Source organism: Pogonomyrmex barbatus, unplaced genomic scaffold (genome assembly GCF_055798465.1).
Source record: "Pogonomyrmex barbatus isolate J1 unplaced genomic scaffold, ASM5579846v1 scaffold3, whole genome shotgun sequence".
NCBI classification, from domain to species: Eukaryota; Metazoa; Arthropoda; class Insecta; order Hymenoptera; family Formicidae; genus Pogonomyrmex; species Pogonomyrmex barbatus.
In genome coordinates, this window is record NW_028297127.1 from 12089347 (window position 1) to 12113156 (window position 23810).

Genomic DNA, 23810 nt, shown 5'->3' on the forward strand with positions numbered 1-23810 from the left:
AATACACTCTCACCTTTTGAAAATCTATATAATCGTATATGGAATCGAAATCTTACACAGTACATTTGTTTAGAGTTATATATTCACTTTTGGAGGGACGGTAGGTCTCCTCGTGATACAATGGACGTAAATATAAAGTCTATAATAAAACACGAAAAATTCGAGATTATATTTAAAGTAAATTCTGATGGATGGAGTACGATGATGATCACTTGTCGTGTCGACTTTTCTTTTATGACTAATTGCCAATCCATAATCAATAATATCAGATTATGAGATTGGTTGGGCGAGTGCATATATGCGAGAATATAAGAAATAAGAAGGGATTATATATATATATATATATATACACATATATATATGTATATATATATATATACACATATATATATATATGTATATATATATATATATATATATATATGTGTACTTGACTGTCTGGTTCACACAGCTTCCAGTACGAGCATATCATGTTATACATTATGGATTTACGTCGAATCCTCATTACATAGCGAAAAACGCAATATTGATGAATATTATTCTAAATAAACTACAATACGAAGAAACGAATTGTGATTTACTTATTTATATGGAATTTAGTGGCAAAATCCATTTTGTACAAATTTAACAACCTACACTTATTCACGCATTTGTCGCGTGTATACTTTCTCACGATCTTGACAGAGATTTCAAGCTCCCTCGTTGACGTGCGTACGATTAAGTAGATAGTCGAGATCGTGAGAGATGCGGTCTAGCATACCGCTAGTCGTGCTATCGCAACCACTAGTCACCACGATCTCCGGGGTTTTTTCCTCGCCGTCGGGCTGCTTACGCTCACTCGTGTTGGCGATGTCCGGCATAGCGCTCACTACATGCTCTCGGCTCTTCACCTCTGCGCTCGTTCGTGACGACAGCTCGATGTCGCTCTTTACGGCCAACGTGACATCCGGCATCGCGCCCAATCGCGATTCCACATCGGCGCTGCAGAGGACTTTGGCCGAAGACTCAGGGGACACGCTCGCCGCAGGCAGGAAGATCTTGCCGTCACCGCGATACTTGCTGACATCACTGCGGAAAGTGCCGTGATCGTTGACACCGTAGGTCAGCACTTCGTTGACGCAGCCACGAGAATTGCGCGCAGGAAACGCTGGGTCGACAAATACCGGCGGTTCTTGATACTTGCGCGGGCTCGTATTATAATTCTCAAGATCGATATTGTCCGAATGATCTATTCGAATCTCCGGCAAGAATCTGCCGGTCGCAGGGACGGAGGGCTTGATGTAGGATGAAGACTCGGACACGAATTCGCGCATATCTATGCTACCTGCAGCAACACCTCGCACTTCCCGATACGGTTCGCCGGAAATCGACGACGGCGCCGGGGGAGTCGCTGAATCGTTTTCCACCTCAGCATCAGTTTTTGAGCACACTGACGAACATAATAAATATTAGCATTTTCATAATACAAATATTCTGACTTTTCTAATATTTTGTCAAAAAAATGACATAATATACCAATTAAAATGAGTAGCAATGTCTTAACAAACTGCTAGTACCTTTGATGGGTTCTGATGTGTGTTCCTCGTTTACATTGCGTTTCCATCTGATTCTCCGTAGCATTGGTCCGATAATCGTACCCTCGCCGTTAACGATGTACACAATTATTATACTGAAGCCCTGCGTATTAATAATTAGCGAATAATTTTAATGTTTTATTTATTATTTGTCATTTATTATTATCTATCAGAAACTTGCCAAGGCGAAAGATAAGGACGCAAATACGTAGTGGAAAATGACGGACGATGAATTTATATAGAAAATAGAGGACGCTTCCATGGAGACGATGCCGCATATCACGATAGCTGCGCGATGCAATATTCGTATTCTACGATAAAAAAAATGTAAATGGTTCGTAAAAGGACAACAAGTGTTAACATAAATTCATAAAATATTTTACTGACACTTACCTCATCTCTATAGCTTCTCTCTTCATCACGTTTTCTTCCATTAAGGTATGAACCTTGTGGAGCATCCCCATATACAGCAGCATGAATACTAAAAACATCATTGTGGCGCAGCTGACAAATATATTATAAACACCGCTGCCATACATGAGCCACCAGGATTCGTGTCGCCATCCGGTACTTTGATGTGTTAATTCGGTTGCAAATACAGCCAAAATTGGTACACCTAACAAATGCGATCACAAATGATGCTTGGCAATACTCTTTTATACGTATTTCAAAATCGTTTAAAATTGAATCGTACCAGTTATCACGGCGATTACTGTTGGTTGAAGATGTTGGCTCGGTCGAATTTGCGTGAGTTCAGCGTATACTATTAGAGCCTCGGAAATAGGCGCAGACATGCCCACAAGGAGAAACGCTTCTAATCCTATCGCTACGAGCGAGTAATTTGACTGAAACAACAAGGAATTGATGAAAAAAATGTTCAAAATTAGAAAAAATCAACTTTATAATTTATAAGACCTTTGAATATTCAATTATATTCAAAATAAAACTGTATATCCAGTTTATAGCAAGATTTATCACAAACATCTTTGTAAGATTAGACTTCAAGGTAAAATATTACATTTAAAATAGACCTTGCAGATTATAGAATTAATATTTTGAACGAAAATTGAATGGTTACTTCTGGAAGATTAGTGTGAATAGCATAGATGAAGATAGCCATTGCGCCGATCAAAGCACCGCAGCACTGAAGTTTTAAAAAATTCAGCCAGCTTTTATGCTTCCACCAAAAAGTGCCGAGTATCAGGGCAGACAGTAAACATTGCACAAGGCAACTACTGCATCCAAATATTATGATAAACGTGGTCTGCTCTGTTTTCGCCAGTACTACCTATAATGTTTGAGAAGTTAATAAAGTGCGGTTCTTGTGCGCTATAGAAAATTGTAATACATAATTTGTAAATTAATTTTTTATTTATTATTCTAGGAAATATATTTTAAAAGTGATAAAATATCATTTAGAGATTTTTTTACGTCAAATTACAGCTGTACTTACTTTTACTGCATGAGCTGTTAAAAATACAGCAATTGTACCCGTAGTAGGGCATAGGCAATGCGTCATATCACCGGACACTGTATTCGCTATACAAATATTTAGATCCCACGAGCCAGTGCTATCTATCAGGCCGCACGACGTATTCCAAGAATTTGTCTGATTTTGTAAATGTCGAATTTGTAGATCGATCCATATCTTATTATATTTATCGGTGCCGAAGGAAGGCACCGCAACAGTGATTATTCGAGAATTGATGCGAAATTCTAAGTCCGTGCCATCGCTACCATGATAAGATTATCATATTTTTTAGTTTATATATCTTAATAAATTGAAAAAATTAGTATTATAATTAAAAAAAATTCAATTTAAATTTGATTTCTTTCTATATATATTTCTTTCTATTTTCTTTCTATATATGTTTACTTTTTATTTACTTCAACTTAACTAATTTTTTAGATTCATAAAAAAACTTAGATTATTTTTGTCTCTTGTCTTTTCTTCTTAAAAAAAAATTTTTTGAGTAAATCGACTTACTCAAGCTCCTTAACATAAGCCGTAGGTATAAAATGTGACATGTTTTTGTAGACAATAGAGATTCCGGTAAATGTATTATTAAATTTTATGTTGCGCTGCTTCTTTTTCCATAATCGTATAACTATTTTATCCTCATACCAGTCAGGGTATCTGTTATAAATAAGTAATCATTTATAATATAAAAATATAAAAGCTATGGTCATAATTTTATATAAGCAGAAGAATATATTATTTTGGGTTAAATTCTCTGTAAAGAAAGAAGATCTATTGCATAATAGATATATAAAAATAATTACATATAATCAGGCGAAGGTATTTGAAGAGAATGCGTAATACTATCTCCACTGTGAGATTGCAGTTGCTGAATATCCACAACCATAGATGATAAAGACAGATGTTTGTATACATCTTTCAATTGTTTGGACCAATGGATTAGGTTGCGTTGCGTAAGTTGAAGCAACACCGATATTTTCTAAAAATAAACATATGAATTTTAACTTAGGGATAGATGAAAGAAGAATAGCCTTGAATATAAAACAATTTTGAATAATATCTTTTACATCCTTTTTACATCCTTTTAATACTTAACATAAGAGGGTTAAATATTATTGTAATATTTGATATTTTATTACAAGTGCAATGTATGTACTTGTAGCACGCCCAACTTTTATTTATAAAATTGAATTTCATGTTCGAGATATAATTATTTGAGTCGAATTCGAAATGTTGCCAAGAAATTATTATTTGAGTCTGCTTTTCATTTAGAATTAGTATCCATTTTTACGTCTACATAATTTTCTTATATCTACATACATACCTCTTGAGTTAAAATTGAATACTCATCGCTGAGTATGCGATTTATTATATAAGTCAAAACTTCCGCAGAGGTGAATGCATCTCGTGGATCGATATTGTACTGATATCGTTCAATTTCTGCCAACATGCTCATTATACGATCGCCTTCACCAGGGTAAAGCGGCAATGTACGTTTATTCAAGATCTTCCAAAAGGCGAGAATCGTATCTGAACTGGTGATTTTTTGATAACCCAATGTTAGGCTTCGAAACTGTAAATTAGATCGAATTCTCAATGTTGAGTATATTGCTTCAATAATTTAGAATATTTTCACTTAGTTGTGTAAAGCAGCGTTCATATATATATATATATATATATATATATATATATATATATATATATATATGTATATAGAGAGAGAGAGAGAGAAAGAGAGAAATTAAAAAGCTAATATTTTTTACTAATTTCTCGCTTATTTTATTTTATATTAAAATCATATCAATTTTCTATTTTCTATTTTCATCGTAATAAACATTAAAATTTATTTCATAATTAGACATTAAAAAATATTGCTTTTTAATTTTTAATCTCTATCACAATTTATATCTATTAAATATATATTTTTTTACTAATTAAAGTTATTTTAATGAGTTCCTGAATAAGTAATGATTGATTCTTTCTAAATTGATTGGAAAATATTAAGAAGAAGATAAGATATTTACATTATTATATGGCAAAACCAAAGCTTCATATAAACAAAATGAAAAATCCGGTATCTGCCATTCAGGTGTGGTAGCATCTTTCATCGAGCAGAGTCTGGATACTCGTTGGCCTACGAAATATCGGGGGCATTCTAGCAGTGCTTCTGATCCTGGTGCAGTATCTGGCCATTGCAAACCCCAGGATTTTCCTTTGAAGCATATCGGTATCAACGTTCGATTCAAAACTTCAACTCGCACAGACATAGACTTGTGCGCTACGTTGCAGGTGTAAATTGCTGATTTCTAAAATGTTAAACGAACATTCTACATTGAAAAAAAATCACTGTCAAATTTATTCATTAATTTTCTCCAATGTCTGTTTGTCAATTCTATTAGCAAGATAATTTAAAAAAAAGGAAAGCTAACGTTATCTCATATTGAATTCCGATAATTAAGAATTTAATAAAGAACTCAATGTGGATGATACTTCTACCTCAATATTAGTGATTTTTAGAATGCTACCCGCTGGATACAAATCCTCCCAAACTGCTCGACCGAGCTCCAGTTTAAGTAAGGCACGATTTTTCGTCCAACCGAATCCGATGCCGATGTTACGCATATTGGGAGTCATGCACGTCAGCTGTATATTATTGCCCTGCAAACAATATTAATATTTGTCTTTTATTCAAAGTTTAATTATTTGTACATTAAACAAATTCACTACTTCGGCTTACTTTCTCTATAGTGGCGCTCATCGGTACCACCTTCACGTCTGGTTCATCCCTGACCTCGACATAAATACTCTTACATTGCTGCACACCCCAATCAATCACCTGACACGTGTATTGACCGGCATCGAGCAGATTTGCTTTCTCGATTTTCAGTACCGATGTGTATACATCCGATCCATCGTTTGGCAAATGGCCAATCCAAATTTCTCTAAAATAACAATATGATCAACGATGTGTGTCGAAATATGTACAAATCAAAGAAGTTCCACTTCACAGAGAATAAAATATATATACTCAAAACATATATACATATATTCAAATTATACAAATTAATTAAATTTGATTACTTTAATTATTATTTTACAATATTGTAACATAAATCTGAGTTGTGGTTACCTGATAGCTTTACTCGTGTTCACCAACATGCCGTCTTTGTACCAAGTGAAACTTATACTATAGCTTCCTTGAGCAGCGCAAAACAAGACTATCTGCTCTCCCAAGTGAATTTCATAATCGTTTACCTGATTAATACGTAGACTCTAAAAAAAAAATTATTTTTAGCATTGTTCAGTAATTAAACATAAAATGTTAATTATTTCTAATATTTTCAATTTTAACTGAATTTTCAATTTATTTAAAAAAAAATTTTTTTTAAATCGGACTTTTAAATTACAAATAATTTTAACGTTTACGATTCTAATAAAGTTATTTATAATAGAGTTATTTATTTACAAGAACTCTATATTAAACTGATGAATAAAAAGGAATGTTTATTTTTATTCGCTCAAAATAGAGTCAAACCGTTCGATCTTCTTCATTTATGTATTTTTATTTTTAATTAAGGTATATTTTATACATTGACAGTTTGCATGCTAATTACATTAGCTTTTTTTATTCATTATTTTATTCATTAATTTATAGTTTTGTTCTACTTTGATGATATTCAACTGTAATATTATTAGTTAAATTTATATTAAATTACTGATTTATACCTGCAACTTAAGCGCAGGTTTTTGCTGAAATGTAAAGTGCGTGGATTCCAACGCAATTTCGCCGAGGCGTCGACGCTGTACGAGTCGATTGAGAGATTCACGGATTTTATCTCCATCGTCGGAATTCCCGAAAAAATGAAACGTGACTTCGGCCGTTGGTCTGTTAAGGAAAACAGCATACAGTAAAATAGCGGCTTAGTGCAAAAAATATTTCTCGCACAAAGTACAAATTTTTTTTGTATCGCGAAATGAATATTTTAATTTATAGCAGAGATAAGATAGATAGATAGATAGATAAAGAGAAAGAGATTGATTTAGTTTTTTACTCAAATCATTTGACGCAATCCAGCTTATATTTTGCATATAATTGTGCATTTTATCCTCGAATGTGTACCTACTCACGTAACGTTCAGGATTTTTAATTCCTCCATGGAAGTAATATTGGAGTTCCTTAAATACTTTGCGAGCTACGAGAGAAGTTTGAATAAATTAAACAAATATGAAATTATCGATTATAAATAGAATAAATGAGATACAGGAAATGAGGAAAGAGAATAAGGATACAGGAACTGAGGAAAGTAAGAGTTCCTTGTATTTTTTTAATATCATATGTATATTATCAATGACAATGTTATACATTTACATTGTTCTTTCCTCGATACATCTCAATTGTCGATGTTTACAAAGTATAACAAAGATTAGTTTCTTCGACGACAAAATGTATACAGTTGAAAAATATGTGTTAATTAATATTTTACATTCAATAACCATTTAATATTTCACATTTAACATTCAACAATTACCGAATGTTGCGAGTGATTCCGAGAGGAAACACCACTCGCCTGCTCATAACGCTTATTCTAATGATGTAACAGATCTGTTCTTCTTAGCTGCTTCTTATTATACTTTCTGCATTCAGATACAAAGTACTCAAGAATCAAAGGAGAGTACAGAAAGTGTTTTTAAACACAGCTAAAACTTACAGATTTGGCAAGACAGATGATTACATCTCGCTCATTTCAATATAAAATGTCCATTAACAGCAGTTGGTGAGACACACAGGACACATTGCTTGCCGAATCGAAATTCCCTCTTCTTCCATCCTCTGCGTGGAGTCTCTCCCCGACGCAGGGCTCAGCAAGACGCTTCTGGTTTGTGAAAGACCGCGTGTAATCCGGTCCGGTAGGTTCAGCTCTCAAGGATGAGTCTTTGAGTTTCACTTCGGCAACTTCGGCAAATTGGGCAAGAAAAACGGGTCGTCGTTGCTTATCAGGACGCACGATAGATCCGTGCTTCCTGGACACAAATGGAGCCGTATCGTCTCCTTGGGCACGTTTAACACCTCGATTCCGATCTCCCGGCAATAAGCCTCGAGCAGTGTCATCTGAAGGTGACTGGCCGCGTCCATCTCAATATCGAAGGGCACCAGGCAGACGCTCCCCCGACTATTGCATCCTCTGGAAGCCAGTTCTCGAAGTGTCGGCAGCATGCCGCACGTGACGGTGCTTCCGTAGCAGCGAGACTCGCACCACGACGCTTTCCCACTGTAAGTCATTCTCGATCAATTATTTGCGCCTCGGGATCGTTATATAAGCCGGCGCGACGCAGCGTTAAGCGATACTTGGAACGACGAGTTTCACGAATCGGCACGATGCGATATTAATTTATACTCTTGTACGTGGAAGACGTAGAGCACATTCCCGCATACCTTCTCGTAACCCTTGAATCGCTACTGATAAGACTACATTTGACATTTCTACACAATGTCAAAGATATAACACAAGAATTTCAAGATACTGAGATTTCCTAGTAAAGTTTTAGATTACATCCGATAACAATTTTCGCAAAGTCAAAAGAAAGTCAAGAGAAAGTCACGAGATACGTACGTTACTTTTAAATACCTTATCTGCGATAAAGTAATTTCTATCGAGAAATAAGATACAAAAATATGCACGGTAAGCCTTTTATTGCACAATGCGAAACGACAATTTCTCACCCGAGCAAACAGACGGAGCGATAAGTCAAAATTGTCTCGTCGTGACCAAGCACTTCTTTATCACCGCTGGGAAATCCACGGCTTGTGCTCCGCACGAGAAGATTGCGCGTGACAAACACGTGGAAATCTCGCGCGTCTCAAACGTTTCCCTTCGATAGCTACCTGTCAGACATCGTGGCCTGTGCGTGATAGGATTGCGGCTCTTGGCAACAAGTCATATCGGTCTGTATCTTCGTTTTCTCGTTCGGTGGTTTAATCCTCAATGCGCCTCTCTTGCACACTTCACTGAACGTGGGAATCTTCGAGGGCACGGTACGGCCTGTCGGACGAATTTTTAACGTTGTCGTCGACCGGCTTAGCAGCTCAGCTCTCGTCGTCTCACTGAGTTGAGTCGAGTCACTTCTGCGCTTTCCTCTTTCTCTATTCGCTTTCACTATTTGCTCTGACGCAAACTCGCGCAACACTCGCGTAACTACTCTCGCAGTAAGATCATTGATCGACTGGTTCTACGAGACTTGGACGTATGATTCAGCGGGCTCGATGCACGTGGCTTTTATAGAGATCGCTCTCCCGCCACTCCGTCGCTACGTCCCCTCCACGGTTTCGCGGGTATTCCGTATAGATCGTCGCTCGGGTATGTACATGTACAACGGAGCTTTTTATCGATATGCATATCCAGTACGGTGGACTTTACCGGGAAACCCAAGGAAAAAGGCCGTGCGGATAAAACCGAATTAAATCCCGAATACTGAATTTCCCGGAGAAAATAGAATGGCACTTTCAGGTCCTAGAACACAAGTTTCTCTGAGAACAAAACAGGAAAAAATAATTAGACGAAAAAAGCAAATAAACAATGCAAACAATGCAAAAAAGGCTAAAAAATTGCATCTCTTAATAACAAAAGAATTAAATACAAATATGTGCAACTTGGTATCTTATCTAGAAAATATATAATATAAATATATAATATAAATAAATAGTTCAAAAAATATCTAGTATAAATAAATAGTTCAAATTGAAACAATTCAAGTTATAAGCGAAAATTATATGAAATTGACAAACTGTGTAGCAGACTGTAAAATTAATATAGGAATTGTAGGAAAAAAAAAAAGTTAAAATCGAATATCAAAATTTGAGCAATAAAGAATAAAAAATTTTATTTCATGAAATTCTAAAAGATAAGTAACGATGCCAAATATCGCGTTGATATGGAAATGAGTCAACTCATAGAGAGTCTCGTACATGATTCATTTTAACGCCGCTGGAATGTCACACATTATAGTTGCACGATCGATAAACATCTATAAGTATAATTTCGATCTTTGCACAAGTTTGCGTGTGTAGCTTTTAAATGATTCGTTGAAACACGGTTGAACGTAAGTTCAAGGTAAGTTTATGAGAAAAATTGTCGCGTGAGCGTCTCTTTGGTTTGTGTTCCACATACATATTAATTATTCTTTACTAATAGAAAGAAATAGAATGAATTAGAAATGAGATGCGGTAGAATTTCGACGAAGAAAGATATAGTTACAGTAAAACTTCAATTCTCTGTCCACTGATCACTATCCATATCCCTCACTATCCATATTCCTTGCGGCTCGAAACTTATTGACAATTACAATGTTGATATATCGGCCAAAAAATAACTGAAACAAAATCACTCTGCTTATTAATATTATTTAAAAATTAGTGTTGCTTTTCTCTTACTATTTACTGAGAACTGTTCACTATTCATGATGGAAAAACCATATCGATTAATCTCTTGGTTTTTCTCAACAAGTAATAAATATTTTGATTCTGACAAAATTGCTTCAGATAATAAAAAATTACGTCTAGATTTAAATGATCTCATGTAGGTGAAATTCCATGTTTAACTTTTTAATGAGATAAAAATTTCAAAAGAGAATGTCGACCGAGAACCAGTCGTGTTGGAAAACATAATTACTTAATAGCAGCGCAAATAAGTTTCCATCGACGGCGAGGAACAACGTTCAGGCCGAGGTGACGCGTTTATGTATCAATTCATATGGATTGTTCAGCGATCTCGTCGTTACTTTCAACTTCATCGATCTATGACACGTGTGTTGTTCGTATTGTAGATTGTCACGATGATATTGCGCTTTGTAACGAAGTTCATCAATAATTGTGGAAAGTTCACTGCTGAAACAAACAAGGTCTGAAAAATACGTGGCACTTTTAATCCGAAATGTTCTGCTCGTTAAAATAATTCTGAATTACTTTGTGCGTATATTTGAAAAGTTACAAGCGAGACAGGAAAATTCTTGTGGTTTGCATCATGCATGTGCTTGGTGTCAACATCTTGTTTCATCATTCGCGAGCACTTGACCAGCCATGTTGATCGATTATTGCAACTATTTCAGTTAATAAACTTCATTTTGTTAGATAACTTATGACTATCCTCACTGATCATCCTCATACTATCCTCAATCGATTACACGTGTCATATTATATTATTAGTATATATATATATACACACACATACACACACCTTATGTGAAGATGATGCAAGTCACGGGTATTCTGTTACGCGTCCTGTTTCATCAGCCGTTTAATTTCTGCGATAACAGAAGCGAAAGATTAACAAAATCTACCTAGGGAAATCGAGCAAGAAACTTCCTGATAAATGCGCCATACGATGTTATTAATTTTATGACGTAAAATCCTATTATCACCTATATGTAATAAAAAAATTATATACACGCATAATGTAATCTAAAATAAAATAAATCGATATTTCTGAATAACAGTTTAAACAATTAAACAATTTGTACATTTATTTTTCAATATTTTACAAAGAGGATTTCTCTTTAATAATATAATAATAGTAATAAATAATTAATATAATTTTAAAAACGTTGGTTATTAAAATATTCAAAAGAAAAAACAAAAAAATAATATTACAAAAAAAATTAATATCGTAAATAAAAGAATATAATAAAATAATAATAATAATCTCTGTTTTAGCCATATAAAATTGACAGAAATCTAAGCTTTATCTACGTAACAATATTACATCGGTCATCCTCTTTGTATTAACGAATATAATTGAATCTGTCAACAGTATCATTTAAAAGAGAGAAAAAATGCATAATGCGTATTGCGCAACAGAAACGTTTATTTCAGTGACATAACTAGATTATATCATAAAATATTACATCAGTTAAGAGAATTCCGTAATTAATATAAAAAAGTTGTATCAAGTGAATTAAAAACGAATTAAGCTTTAAAAACAAATCAACTATGCTATGTCGAAGAAATGTGTTATATAAAATAAAATACATTAAAATTAATCTAAAACTAATTTTAAAACAAAAGTGCTTTTGAATCTTCATATCATAAAAACATATTTTTACTTTTCATATTCCTAAGAGGAAGATTAAAGAGTAATTAAAATGTGTATAAATATAGAAAGAAATAAAAAGTTATTCAAAAAATTTAAATTCTAAGAATATTACCTGATCGAAAACTCTGTCATTAAGTAATCAAACTTTTTTAAAAGTTATAAATCGTAACAGGGTGAATTTTTAAAAATTCATCCTTTTTTTTACTGAAAGATAAAAGTAGGATAAAAATAGATTTGTCAGTTAAAAACCTCGCAGGTGTTTCTTTTTTTGATATCTGTCAATGATAAAGGAGATATATATTTTGATTGAAAAACTGAGGGAAAGTCCCCAAAGTCTCTCGGATACTGATTGTCTTTTGGTTATGTTGAAATAAGATATGTAACTGGAACTATTTCATAATTATAGGCACATTTCTGCTATCGCCTGCAACTGTTTTTCCCCATTGTTTTCGTGAGTTACGAATGCAACTTGCGTAAATGCAAATTTCCTTGTGGAATAACTGCAATGTCGACAAAACTGACATATTTATTAGAATGTAATGAGAAGATATTCCATGTTTAATACAAAATATTTAGATGTTTTTATTGTTTTGATCTCACAATGCTTTTAATCCTTCATAACATTTATAATATTCTTAGAAATTAAAACGTAGAATTTTTTTAAATAAATAACAAACAAAATATTTTTTCTGTATTTAATATCTTCGAAAGTTAGATGCGACTTAACCAACGATAATCTTATCGCATAAAGTATAAAACATAATTTCATCATTACTGCGATATATTTCTTAGAAAATAATATCATTTATCGATGTCTTTATCGAAAAATAAAGTTATCAATAATTATATCCCTCCCTCTTTGACCCTTTTGTAAGATTCTACCTTGATTCAGATAAATATATTTTTGGACTTTCCTGAAAGTCATACGTGCTATAATTACATAAACAGTCTATAATTAGAAACTCTTTTCAGGTTTTGAAGATAGCGATGATTATCGGAAGGAACATATATTTCATGAAGCTTCTTATACGAAAATTTTCAAGAAACACAAAGGAGATATGGGACGATCTTTTGCGTAATAGCCACAGAACATCGCTCAAAAAATTTATCGAAAATCATCACGATGTGGTGAATGCGATCTTAAAAAACACTGAGATGACTCGTGATCATTTGACTCCGGAATTGAAGTTATTTCTTCTAACAGAGAACTGTCCTTTATATCATGAGCCATTCGTTGATAAATACACAAATGGAAGATTTGATTTCTTCACTAGAAATATATTCCAAGACCCATTTTGGTCTATATACTGGCCCGGAGGCCAAGTGCTGACGAGATTCATTCTGGATGAAAAAAAAGAAATTTCAGAGCGCATGATGCAAGATGCGAAAAAAGATGCAAGAATGTTGGATCTAGGTGCAGGATGTGGCGCTACGGCAATAGCTGCAAAATTAATGAATGGGACATGCAAGATTATTGCAAATGATATCAGCAAAGGTTAGTGTATATATATATATATATATATATATATATATATATATATATATTCTTTTTTTGGATTATTATAGCCTTATTATATCCTTGCTTAAATTAATAATAAATTAATAATTTTATATATATATATATATATATATATATATAAAATTATTAATTTATTATTAATTTAAGCAAGGATATAATAAGGCTATAATAATATATATATATATAATAGTAAATATTATATATATATATAATAGTATTCATATTACATATATATATATAAATTTTATTTTACTTTATGTATACATACACATAAAGTAAAATAAAATTTATATATATGTAATACGAATATTATTTTAAGCAAGAATATACGACACAATAATTCTATTTTTGATATTAAAAATGCATTAATAGATATATATTGTAAATTATGAAATTAAATCTGTGAAATCTGTAAACATTTTTTTCTTAAATATAAAATAAAATTTTGTTTAAAAAAATTTTTTTTTAATTAAAAAGAGTCTGAATTTATAATTAGTTATATCTTAAAAATAAAATTTTTAGAGATAAATATTTCGAAATTATTATTATTTAAAAAAGATATATTTTTACGTTATTTAAAGACAAAATGAAGCGTTAGGGATAACTCGTCTATGCCGTATTGATATGCCGTATCGCTCGATTATAATTGCAATGCTCTTATATGATAACGTAACATAACTGATAACACAATCGCTTAAATAGATCTCGAAAAAACGCCATATGTGAGAGGATTCTAATAAGATAAGTCTCTACTAATCTGAAAAAAATGTAGAATGAGCGTGCAAATATCTGTGAGTAATCAATGTTGCAATTACTATGACATTATGATAAATATGACACCATAATATTTTTCAATTATATAATTAATATTTTTTATTATTATTATGTTTTAATAATGTGATATATCTTTAAGATAAATAGCTACCACGCGCTTCAATCATTTTAAAAAATTAAGAGGAAAAATAGGTTTCATCATTGAGAAACGTTAATGATAAATACTTGATTGATTAACAATAATGCAAATATGCATTAAACAACGATTGCGACAATTCGCAAATCTTTCAGAATAAGAAACATAAAGCGTATATCAATGTTGCAGATAATGCAACAGCGTGGACGCGAGATTGTGTTTGTCATTTCCTCGAAATAATAAACGTGTTGAAAGAACTTTGGCTTCGTGCAAAGTTCTTTGAATGTGAAGGAAGAAGAGGGGAAAAAAGAATCCGTGTTGTTCGGAGAATGGCCCGTCTTGAATTGCGACTTGGGCCAAGATCGAAAGCACGAGAAAACACGTAATATTGAGAGGATTATTTTATCCGGACTTTGGTCCGACTAATGAACTCTAAACAAAACTTCTTTTTTCTACAAAACAAGAAAATACGGAAAAACAGGATGAAGAAAGAAAGCGGGGAAGTGGAATCCGCATCTCATACATGTTAATCACATTAATTAAGATTTACCTAATTATTAATCATATGGCAATGATTGTTCAACGATCTGATCTTTGCACGTACCTAATTATTATATCATACCTAATTATATATCATACCTAATTATTTACCATAAAAATTCCTAAAATTACCATGAAATTTTGCTCTTTTCTGAGAAGTCTCTTACGGGAATTCCGTCGTAATACGGGATTTCCAGTTACCTTGTAATGCTTAGTTACACCATAAGCCAGAGAATATTGGCGGCCAAAAAACGACAATCAAACGACTGGGAATCCAAAAGGAAGACTCAAAAGATTCTCCCTTTGACGTCACTCTATCTACGTGTGTGTTTATCGATGAACAGATGTATGTACATAGCAACGCCGATGATTGGCACGAATCCATACGCAGATAAGACCGGATTCCATGGGCGTGATAAAAAAAGAAATACATCCGAATGTATTCGCTCGTTCCATCGTGCGCGTGCCTGTCGTGCCTTTGCACGACTTGTATTGCACGAGCCGAGCAAAACAATGCTGATAGTAGTTGATAACTGTCGTGTTTCATATTGCACACAATACGTAGAATTAACGCCCTCGTGAGCATTTCTATCAATAGTTGAATTGCGCCGGAGATCCTCCCTTCTGATGTGTTTTCTGCATGTTTCTTCGCTGATTGTACTTCTGTCAGTTATCAGTTAAAAGTCGTTGACACATCATCAATTCTTGATGCAGCATCGCAACTATTACATGTTAGAAAAAATATATCTGTAAATCTGGCAACTTTTATATTAGCATTTTAGCTCTTCAATGACATTGTTTCCAACGACATTATTTATTATATTCTTTTAAAAAGAACTAAAATACAAAATGTCAATCAAGTGATATTTTGGAAAATTGATATTACTGTAGATAAAAAAAATCATATGTCCTGCGTGTGAGGATTAAATCAAAGACATTGGAATGTGAGATTGAGGAATGGATTTCCCCACGATTTTTATGCAGGTACAAAGAGGAAGACATTACTTTTCATGCGTCAGAGAAAGGCTGATTCTCAGTATCGCATCTGCGTAGCATGCTAACTGGTGAGAACTGTACTTTCTAACAGACCAATGAAAAATTGAATATTATTCAACTAAGATTGTAGACTGTAGAAGAATTGTAGACTGCAAAATTGTAGGGACAAATTACAAAAAGGAGACATTTTCGATAGAATTATTAAGGAAGAGTTATGCCAATATTGAAGTATAATATATTAAATTAATATCGGTACTATGAGCCGATATTAATTTAATTAATTTAATTATTTAATATCGTAGATATATATTTTGGTATTCAGTAAACAAGAGGAAAAATATATATAAATGTAAAATATAAATAAATGTATTATCGCTGTATGTATATGTATTATATCTTTTACTTTACTTATATACTTATAAAGAAAGGTTCTAATGGAATATAATAAACAAATCATTTTCCGACATCAGTTGTTTCTCGTGAACTTTAAAATTCGCAGAATAAGATTATTTCGTTATTGGCATAGTATTTCATACTAATCTGACGTGCTTTTGGCTCGAATCGATATGAGTCAAGGACGTTATATACACGACGCGTACAGTTCCCGTTCCAATATCCACGAACAAAGTCAATTGCCATAACAGACAAAAACTCAATGACATATGATCGTATCGATATCCAAGAATTTCACTTTCTCCTGATTATCTTTCTCAGGTGTGCTATTCAATCGCAAAGGCAATGACTGTTCAACGATCTGATCTTTGCACGTACTGATTATTATCAAATGATTTTTTTAGATAATGTTCTGGATAATATTATGAATGCATTCTATTTATATTCTTAGTTATCTTTCAAATAAACATACAAGTTCAAGACAATAAAAAACAATTAAATTCAAAAAATTCGTAATTTTTCAGATAATTTATATATAAATTGCTTTAATATCATCTAAAATGATATTAGAAATAACTTCTGCAATCAAATCGAAAAACACGTTTCCTTAACGAGAATTGCAAATAAAATAATTTTGTAACGTTACAACTGTGAATCATGTATTCCTGAAAACTGCATACAACATTGAAACTACATAATGAAGCAAACGTCTGCGACGTGCTAACAGATGCAAAAACGTGAGCGACGAATATTCATGAATATACCTATTAATAGAGCGTATGGCTCATAACAGAGTTGTAGGATAATATGTAGTGATAACTGCGTGCGTGATACGGTCAGTTACCTGCGAAAGAATGTCTTTCAATCACGTCACAAAATATGTATGCGATATTAATGAATTGTTCAATAATTACAAGGAAAATTATTATAAAGTATAAAGAATGTACTTAGAAAATTATAGTATCAAGAATGAGTGAAACGTATGCACAATATTTACAATTATTAAATAATATTTTAAATTCTACAATATTGTATCAAATACTTTTTCTAACATTTTTAAATTATTAAAATCAAATTAGTAATAAAAATATCATAATAAAATATATCAGTTATAAAATTATAACATTTTATATTAGTGATTATTAAGATATTATAATGATCTGTTTCTTTGATTTCAGTCGCCTGCATAGCTATTGCGATGAATGCGATATTAAATGACGTAGACATCGAAGTGTCGTGGAAAAATTTGTTAAAAGAACCTCCACAAGATCCATACGATGTGATTTTCGTCGGTGATTTATTGTATGACGAAGAGATAGCGAACACCTTAATGGCCTGGTTGGGACACGCATATGAACAAGGTACGCGAATATATATAGGAGATCCAGGAAGACATGGATTAAGTGAAGACCTTAGAAAGCAATTGAGACTATTGCGACGATATTCTTTGCCTGAAAACGTCAGGAAAGAAAATCATAGTTATGACACGGCTACTGTATGGGAATTTAATCGAACTTGAGCGATTGACGCATATGGAATAAAGAACGTTCTAAAGTACAAAGTTATGAGTTATTTCAATATATCAAACATCATCTTTTAAATAAAATAATATTTAACATAGTAATAATGTAACACATTGTACTAAAGTTATAAATTAAAATGTGTCATCATAAAACAGATTATTTATTTTTAAATGTTTTCCTCAATTTTTTCAAATCTAAAGATAGATATATAAAGATTTCTCATAAATTTCGAGAGGAAGATAAAATATATGCTGTAAATTTGTTAATCTCCAAGTAATACGCTTGACTAATATTTTACTCTGACGCATATTCGGATGTATGTCTGTCTTATTACGTTGAAATAGATATTAATTTTGTTTTCCGCAATAAATTGATTGCTCCTTGGATTTATATATGGATGGATAAAGTACTATGTGTTTGCTCAGACGTACGTTCAAGCTGAATTGACGTAAATCTGTGAAATTCGTTACGACATATAATTGCCATACAATTACATACAATTGTGATGCGATGCATTCTGCTCATCAACTATGTTTATAAGCGTCATGTGTTCTTGCTTACGTTAAACCGCGGACGTAGCTGTACGCAGGAAAATCTTCAACAACCTTCAAAATGACTATTTGCGCACGAGCGTGCGCTATTTCAATAACAAGGAATCCTAATTCATTACATAATCCATTTATATCCATATATTATCTATTTATATCTCGTTTTCATATAAATTCGTATATATGATTATATTCTTATTGCAAATATTTACTTATATTTAATATTTATAAAGGCATAACTATGTCGAATAAAATTGACATTATTTTCATATAAAATTGTTATTGAACAATTTGAATATGTTTTTTTATCAAAGAATTAAATAAAAGTTCAATGTATTTCTGAATCTTTTTTACTCACTAGTTTGACGAATAACTCCAAACTTCCGTGTTGTGATATCAGACCCGTGCGAAGAGATGTAACGTTTGATAATTTAATTCTGCACTCGTATCTTGATCGATCTACGAATACAATTCATGAGTTGTCAAAGTTCATTTTTTTTTATTTATGAATTCCTTCTATGAATAATTTGGAATATAATTCCATTGGAATATGATTTAAATAAAGTGTGAAAATGTTAATATTTTAAGCAAATAAGTTTTATATGTATAGCTAAGCATTGAAATATTCTTTTATTTCGATATATTTTATTAAAATTTGTTATATATTTGAGTTTAATTACAAAGTTATTTAACGTTATTATTTAAATAAAATTTTTTGAGAAGAGAGGGAGGAAAATTAAGACAAAAATGGATCAAAAAATTTACAGAATAAAAACTATGTAGAAATTATGCTACAGATACATAAAAGAAAACAATGTAAGGAAAAACATAAAGAAAAAACAATGATAATGTATTACAACAAACTATTAGATATACAACCATTAGATATACAAAACATTAAAACTCACTGTTATATATCTTTGTTCCGTCTTTGCAAATGCACGGCTGTTCCTGCCCGTCAACGGGACATTGCAGTATGCAATTTTCCGAAGCGCATTCTATGAAGAAATAAAACCAATCAATATAGAATTACACAAACTTGTAGCAACATATTCCAACTCGTCTAATCTTACTCGTTTTTTACTCAATCTTATCATTAATAAAAAGCGTGAATAATCTGCATATAAAAATAAAATGAATTAAAAATGTAATTAAGATAAAATGTTATTAGATTGAGATAAAATGTTATCTGATTAAGTTAGAAATGTTACCAGTATCCGAAGTATCTAAAAGACGTGTTTCGCAATTGTGTCCGACATAACCATCCGGGCAATCGCAGCGCATTGCTTCTGCCCCAATTTGCCTGCAATAAACACAACTATTTAGACTGCAAATTTTTTCATCTTTTGGGAAAATTTATTTTTAATCGTCTTTATCTACAGTTATGAGTTTTTCTAAGATACATAAATTATTTTGCAAATTAATTTTTGGATTTTATATGAAAAAAGTCACGAAAGTAATTTTAACTATGCACAATAGTATACATGATTTCGAAAATAATAATGTATTTCTATCACACGTAAAGAAATATTTATAAGAATATTTCTTTAAAGAAATATTCAGGAATACTTATCATATTATGTTTACATTGGGAAAAATATTTAAATAAGTACGGCATGTATTTATTTATGCATTTATTGCAAAAAAATAATCTTTTTTTAAATATATTGTATTCATATATTTATACCTGCAAGTAGCTCCATTTTGACAAACTGGAACATGTTCATCATTAAAACACAATGGGCCTTCATTGCAATTTCTTCCGCTAAAACTGTCAAAACAATCGCACCAGAAAGACCTACGAAAGAAAAAACGTAACAATTCCAGGAAATTATGCGCTTCCAAAATAACCAGGCAAAAAGTCTAAAGTCATTAATGATTCACGAGTAATAAGACGAATAATAATCTCGTGACTAATTACTGTTTGTAACTATTCAATTACTTGCTATATTTATCTTCGAAAGTATAAATTTTTAGAATTGATCTAGAAGCTAACGCGAAGATAGTTTAAAATAACAAATAGATAGTTTAAAATAACAAATTTACGAATTCACATTAAATAAAATTAACACCCAAAACAATTTTTTACATGTTAAAAAATAAAAATATTGTTTAAATAAAAGAAAGATAAAAATAATTTAATTTTTATCGTTAATCTTGTCACTTAGATTATTCATAAAATTGAATATAGTTAAAGCTAAAATAAAACACACATTTCAAGTTACCTGCAATAATTATGGATTAGTTGCAAAAAGTTTAATAATTAAGTTCTTAAGTTCTCACTCTTCTTAGTACAAGTTAATATTTCATATATATATATATATATATATATATATATATATTTTTTTTCATTTTAATCAATTTATTTTAAGTTTATTTAATTGAATAATCGATTTCTATTGTGATATTAGCTTTTGCCTCGACAAATTCATTTGAAAAGTTTCTTTTCAACAATGCGAATGCTTTGTTCGAATATTACATTTGTAAAAGTTAATCAATATCGCATAAATAAATGGCAGCGCTTTCAAATGAATAGCAAAAAAAACTGAATTACAGAAGCAAGGGATAAAGATAAAAAAATAGCGCAATACAATTAAAAAAGATCGTATTGTATATAAAAAGATCCAATTGTATATAAATTCGTACACATAGAAATAAAATATATGAATAAAACAACACACACACACACACACACACACACACACACACACACACACATGCGCGCGCGCGCGCGTCTTACTTAAAATAAAATAAGAATAAAGAGTGAATTATTAAACAGAGATTAAAATTAATAAACATTGATAGAAACGGACATGAATCATTTTTACATACAATCTCTGTACAAAATGCTAGGATGATATAACACATTGTAATTCACTCACGTATAATCTGCGGAGACAAGGCAGTTACCCGCGAAGGAGCAATCGCGAATGGTACAGGAATCAGGATTCGGATGTTCATCGGTCATTTCGTACGTCACGTTGAATCCATATACATCGAGTAGATCGTTCAAAACTCTGACGTGATTGCCCTCGAGCCGATCGATCTCGAATTCGACCACTAGGAACGGCCTAAAGGTTCTGAGACGTCGATACTCGAAGACATTTCCTTCTGTCACCTCCTTTATTAGAGCAGCTCCATAATTCATGGTCTCGGACTCATAATACGCGTATTCGGTGAAGCGGAGCCCTTTGTAGACGTAAAGTTGCGTCAGATAGACGACGATGGAGCTGTTGGTCGATGGAATGTCAGACACGTCGATTATCCAGCGACACTTAATCGGAACCGGAAATGGCCCTGGGAAATTCGGCGTGTGTATGACACCTCTAGAGCCAGCCAAGTGGCCACCGCAGAACAGATCAAAGTTCATAGTAACACCCGGCAGATTGATGCAGAAAAGACACAGAAGAAGAGAGACACCTGACACAGTTGCCTTCATCTTTGTCGAATCTATTGGAAAATAACAATGTGAGCATATAAAAATGTCAAATAAAGTTAATTAATATTAGCACCGTAAATTGGATTACAATACTTTTTTGGGGGGGATTTTTAGATGCTTTCCAAAACGCAAGAAAATTGACTACAAATATGTTTTCATTTTTCACAATTGGCGTTTACCAATGTCATTAATGTTTACCAATGTCTATTCATTTTAATTTTGGTTTAATTTATTTTTTGTTTTTCTAATTCTTAGAACTAAAAAAGGTAAAAATAAATTAAACCAAGATTAATCTACATTAATCTACATTGGTAGAAATAAACATATAAATTGATATTGCAAAGATAAATATTCATTAAATTCATATAATCCTTAAGATTGTCATGTATCAAAACAAAAATATAAAAAGTTCATAAATTATTCTATTTTCTTTTTGAACAGGAATTATTTAATTTTTGAATTTTTATAAGTTTTTTATAGACAGAATTCACATATTGCAAAATACTAATAATAATAAGAAACTAAATAGTATATTTAGAATATATCTTGTTTTAAAATTATTAATTTAATATACATAATTATTATTTTCATATTTTATATATATTTATTCAATATTATTATTGAAAACTTATAATAATTCAAAATCTTATAAATTATTATTTTTGTTTTTTCCAATGAATTTCAGAAGATATTCATAATCAAAATATTTTTCGTTCATTTAATTTCATTTAATAAATATTTTCTTTCATAACAGTGTGAAAAATATTGTTAATTCCTTTATATTTTAACCTTTTTACAATCCAAATCTATTTAATATCCGAAACAATATAAAGACAAGAAATATGTTTTTCTTAAACTTCGGTAACTTTTACTATTATTATAGCCAACATATCATTAGATTTTTCGAAACATTTCTTGAGGAATGAACATCTCGAGGTAATCGGAGATAACGAATCTAAATAATGTAACTACGATCTCTAGGTGACGATACGTCGAAGTAAACACACGTCGACGCAACATCTTCCTCACCTTATCGGCGACTCGAACGGGGCGTTATCACGATATTTCCCGATGAATGAGTTGTCTTTGCTCTCTTCGCCGTTCAAACGCTACCCTCTTCGTTTCCCGCATCGATGCCCCAGCATCACGACGTCGATATCCCCTCGCGGGGGGATTGCCAGAGATGCGTTGCGTTCAACAGTCGGACTTATGCAAAAGCGCGAATCTTGGGGGGATGGGATAAATGATGCATCTCGATCGACTACATCGTCGAGGTATTGACGAGGAGGTGAGATGCGAGATTCGCAGCTTGGTAATCTTGCCGATGAGAAGCGGCAAGATGTGACGACAAGTTATGACGAACGAGCAATCGAAAGATGCACGTCGATGTACCTCGATACGACCTTGCGACCGAGGTCGCGCGCACAAATACTGCGATCTTCCTTGTTTGCTCTTATCACGAGATACGCAACGTCGCGCGATCTGTCGGCGCTGCTGTGGGCGTGAGCCTCCTCCACCGACCTGTCCGCGCGCCCACCCTCAGCAGTGCACCCCCTAGATTAATCCGTGGTGTATGTGTGACGTGTGGGAGTATTGATATGTATTATCGTTACAATTATAGAAGGGGAGAAGTTTAATGAATAATTCAAATCCCAATACTGCCAACTATCAATTCATGTAAATCACACTTTGACATCGAATGCGATCTAAGATACGCTCGCAAGCATCATTTGTTCTTGTTCAACATTCAGCAAAAATATCTTTCTAGCGACAGATTAACTTTAGTCTCGATTTAACTTACT

The 23810-nt window shown here is 32.4% G+C and overlaps 3 protein-coding genes and 1 long non-coding RNA gene across 4 annotated transcripts; 1 reads left to right on the forward strand and 3 right to left on the reverse strand.

Annotated features, from left to right (window-relative positions):
• Nucleotides 1-64: 64 nt before the first annotated feature.
• Nucleotides 65-23556, reverse strand: LOC105422515 (uncharacterized). Its single transcript, XM_011631911.2, is given in 23 exon segments — nucleotides 65-684; nucleotides 687-1429; nucleotides 1557-1677; nucleotides 1756-1885; nucleotides 1968-2190; nucleotides 2269-2419; nucleotides 2653-2862; nucleotides 3028-3307; nucleotides 3562-3711; nucleotides 3858-4033; nucleotides 4379-4627; nucleotides 5079-5360; nucleotides 5551-5712; nucleotides 5792-5996; nucleotides 6185-6327; nucleotides 6781-6940; nucleotides 7183-7247; nucleotides 18928-19028; nucleotides 19478-19567; nucleotides 19781-19872; nucleotides 20257-20367; nucleotides 21452-22019; nucleotides 23038-23556. Coding segments are annotated over 22 exon segments (4443 nt in total). The 5' UTR covers nucleotides 22009-22019; nucleotides 23038-23556; the 3' UTR covers nucleotides 65-642.
• LOC105422513 (uncharacterized) lies at nucleotides 7370-9281 on the reverse strand. Its single transcript, XM_011631908.3, has 2 exons — nucleotides 8939-9281; nucleotides 7370-8324 (listed from the first exon to the last, which is right to left on the reverse strand). Exons 1-2 carry the CDS (start codon nucleotides 8992-8994, stop codon nucleotides 7997-7999), a joined length of 384 nt encoding a protein of 127 aa, XP_011630210.1. The 5' UTR covers nucleotides 8995-9281; the 3' UTR covers nucleotides 7370-7996.
• LOC105422514 (electron transfer flavoprotein beta subunit lysine methyltransferase-like) lies at nucleotides 8194-18173 on the forward strand. Its single transcript, XM_011631910.2, has 3 exons — nucleotides 8194-8326; nucleotides 13113-13635; nucleotides 17677-18173. Exons 2-3 carry the CDS (start codon nucleotides 13128-13130, stop codon nucleotides 18015-18017), a joined length of 849 nt encoding a protein of 282 aa, XP_011630212.2. The 5' UTR covers nucleotides 8194-8326; nucleotides 13113-13127; the 3' UTR covers nucleotides 18018-18173.
• LOC148936075 (uncharacterized) lies at nucleotides 10864-13119 on the reverse strand. The gene is made up of 2 exons (XR_016139904.1): nucleotides 11286-13119; nucleotides 10864-10933 (listed from the first exon to the last, which is right to left on the reverse strand). It is a non-coding gene; the product is annotated as an uncharacterized LOC148936075 (long non-coding RNA).
• Nucleotides 23557-23810: the final 254 nt, after the last annotated feature.

Bases quoted from the DNA above. Each gene is read 5' to 3' on its own strand.
- LOC105422513 (XM_011631908.3), bottom strand. From the start codon at position 8,994: ATGACTTGTTGCCAAGAGCCGCAATCCTATCACGCACAGGCCACGATG. The intron at 8,325-8,938 runs GTAGCTATCGAA...AATGACTTACAG, and splicing joins CAGGCCACGATGTCTGACAG to TGGGAAAGCGTCGTGGTGCG.
- LOC105422514 (XM_011631910.2), top strand. From the start codon at position 13,128: ATGATTATCGGAAGGAACATATATTTCATGAAGCTTCTTATACGAAAA. The intron at 13,636-17,676 runs GTTAGTGTATAT...CTTTGATTTCAG, and splicing joins TGCAAATGATATCAGCAAAG to TCGCCTGCATAGCTATTGCG.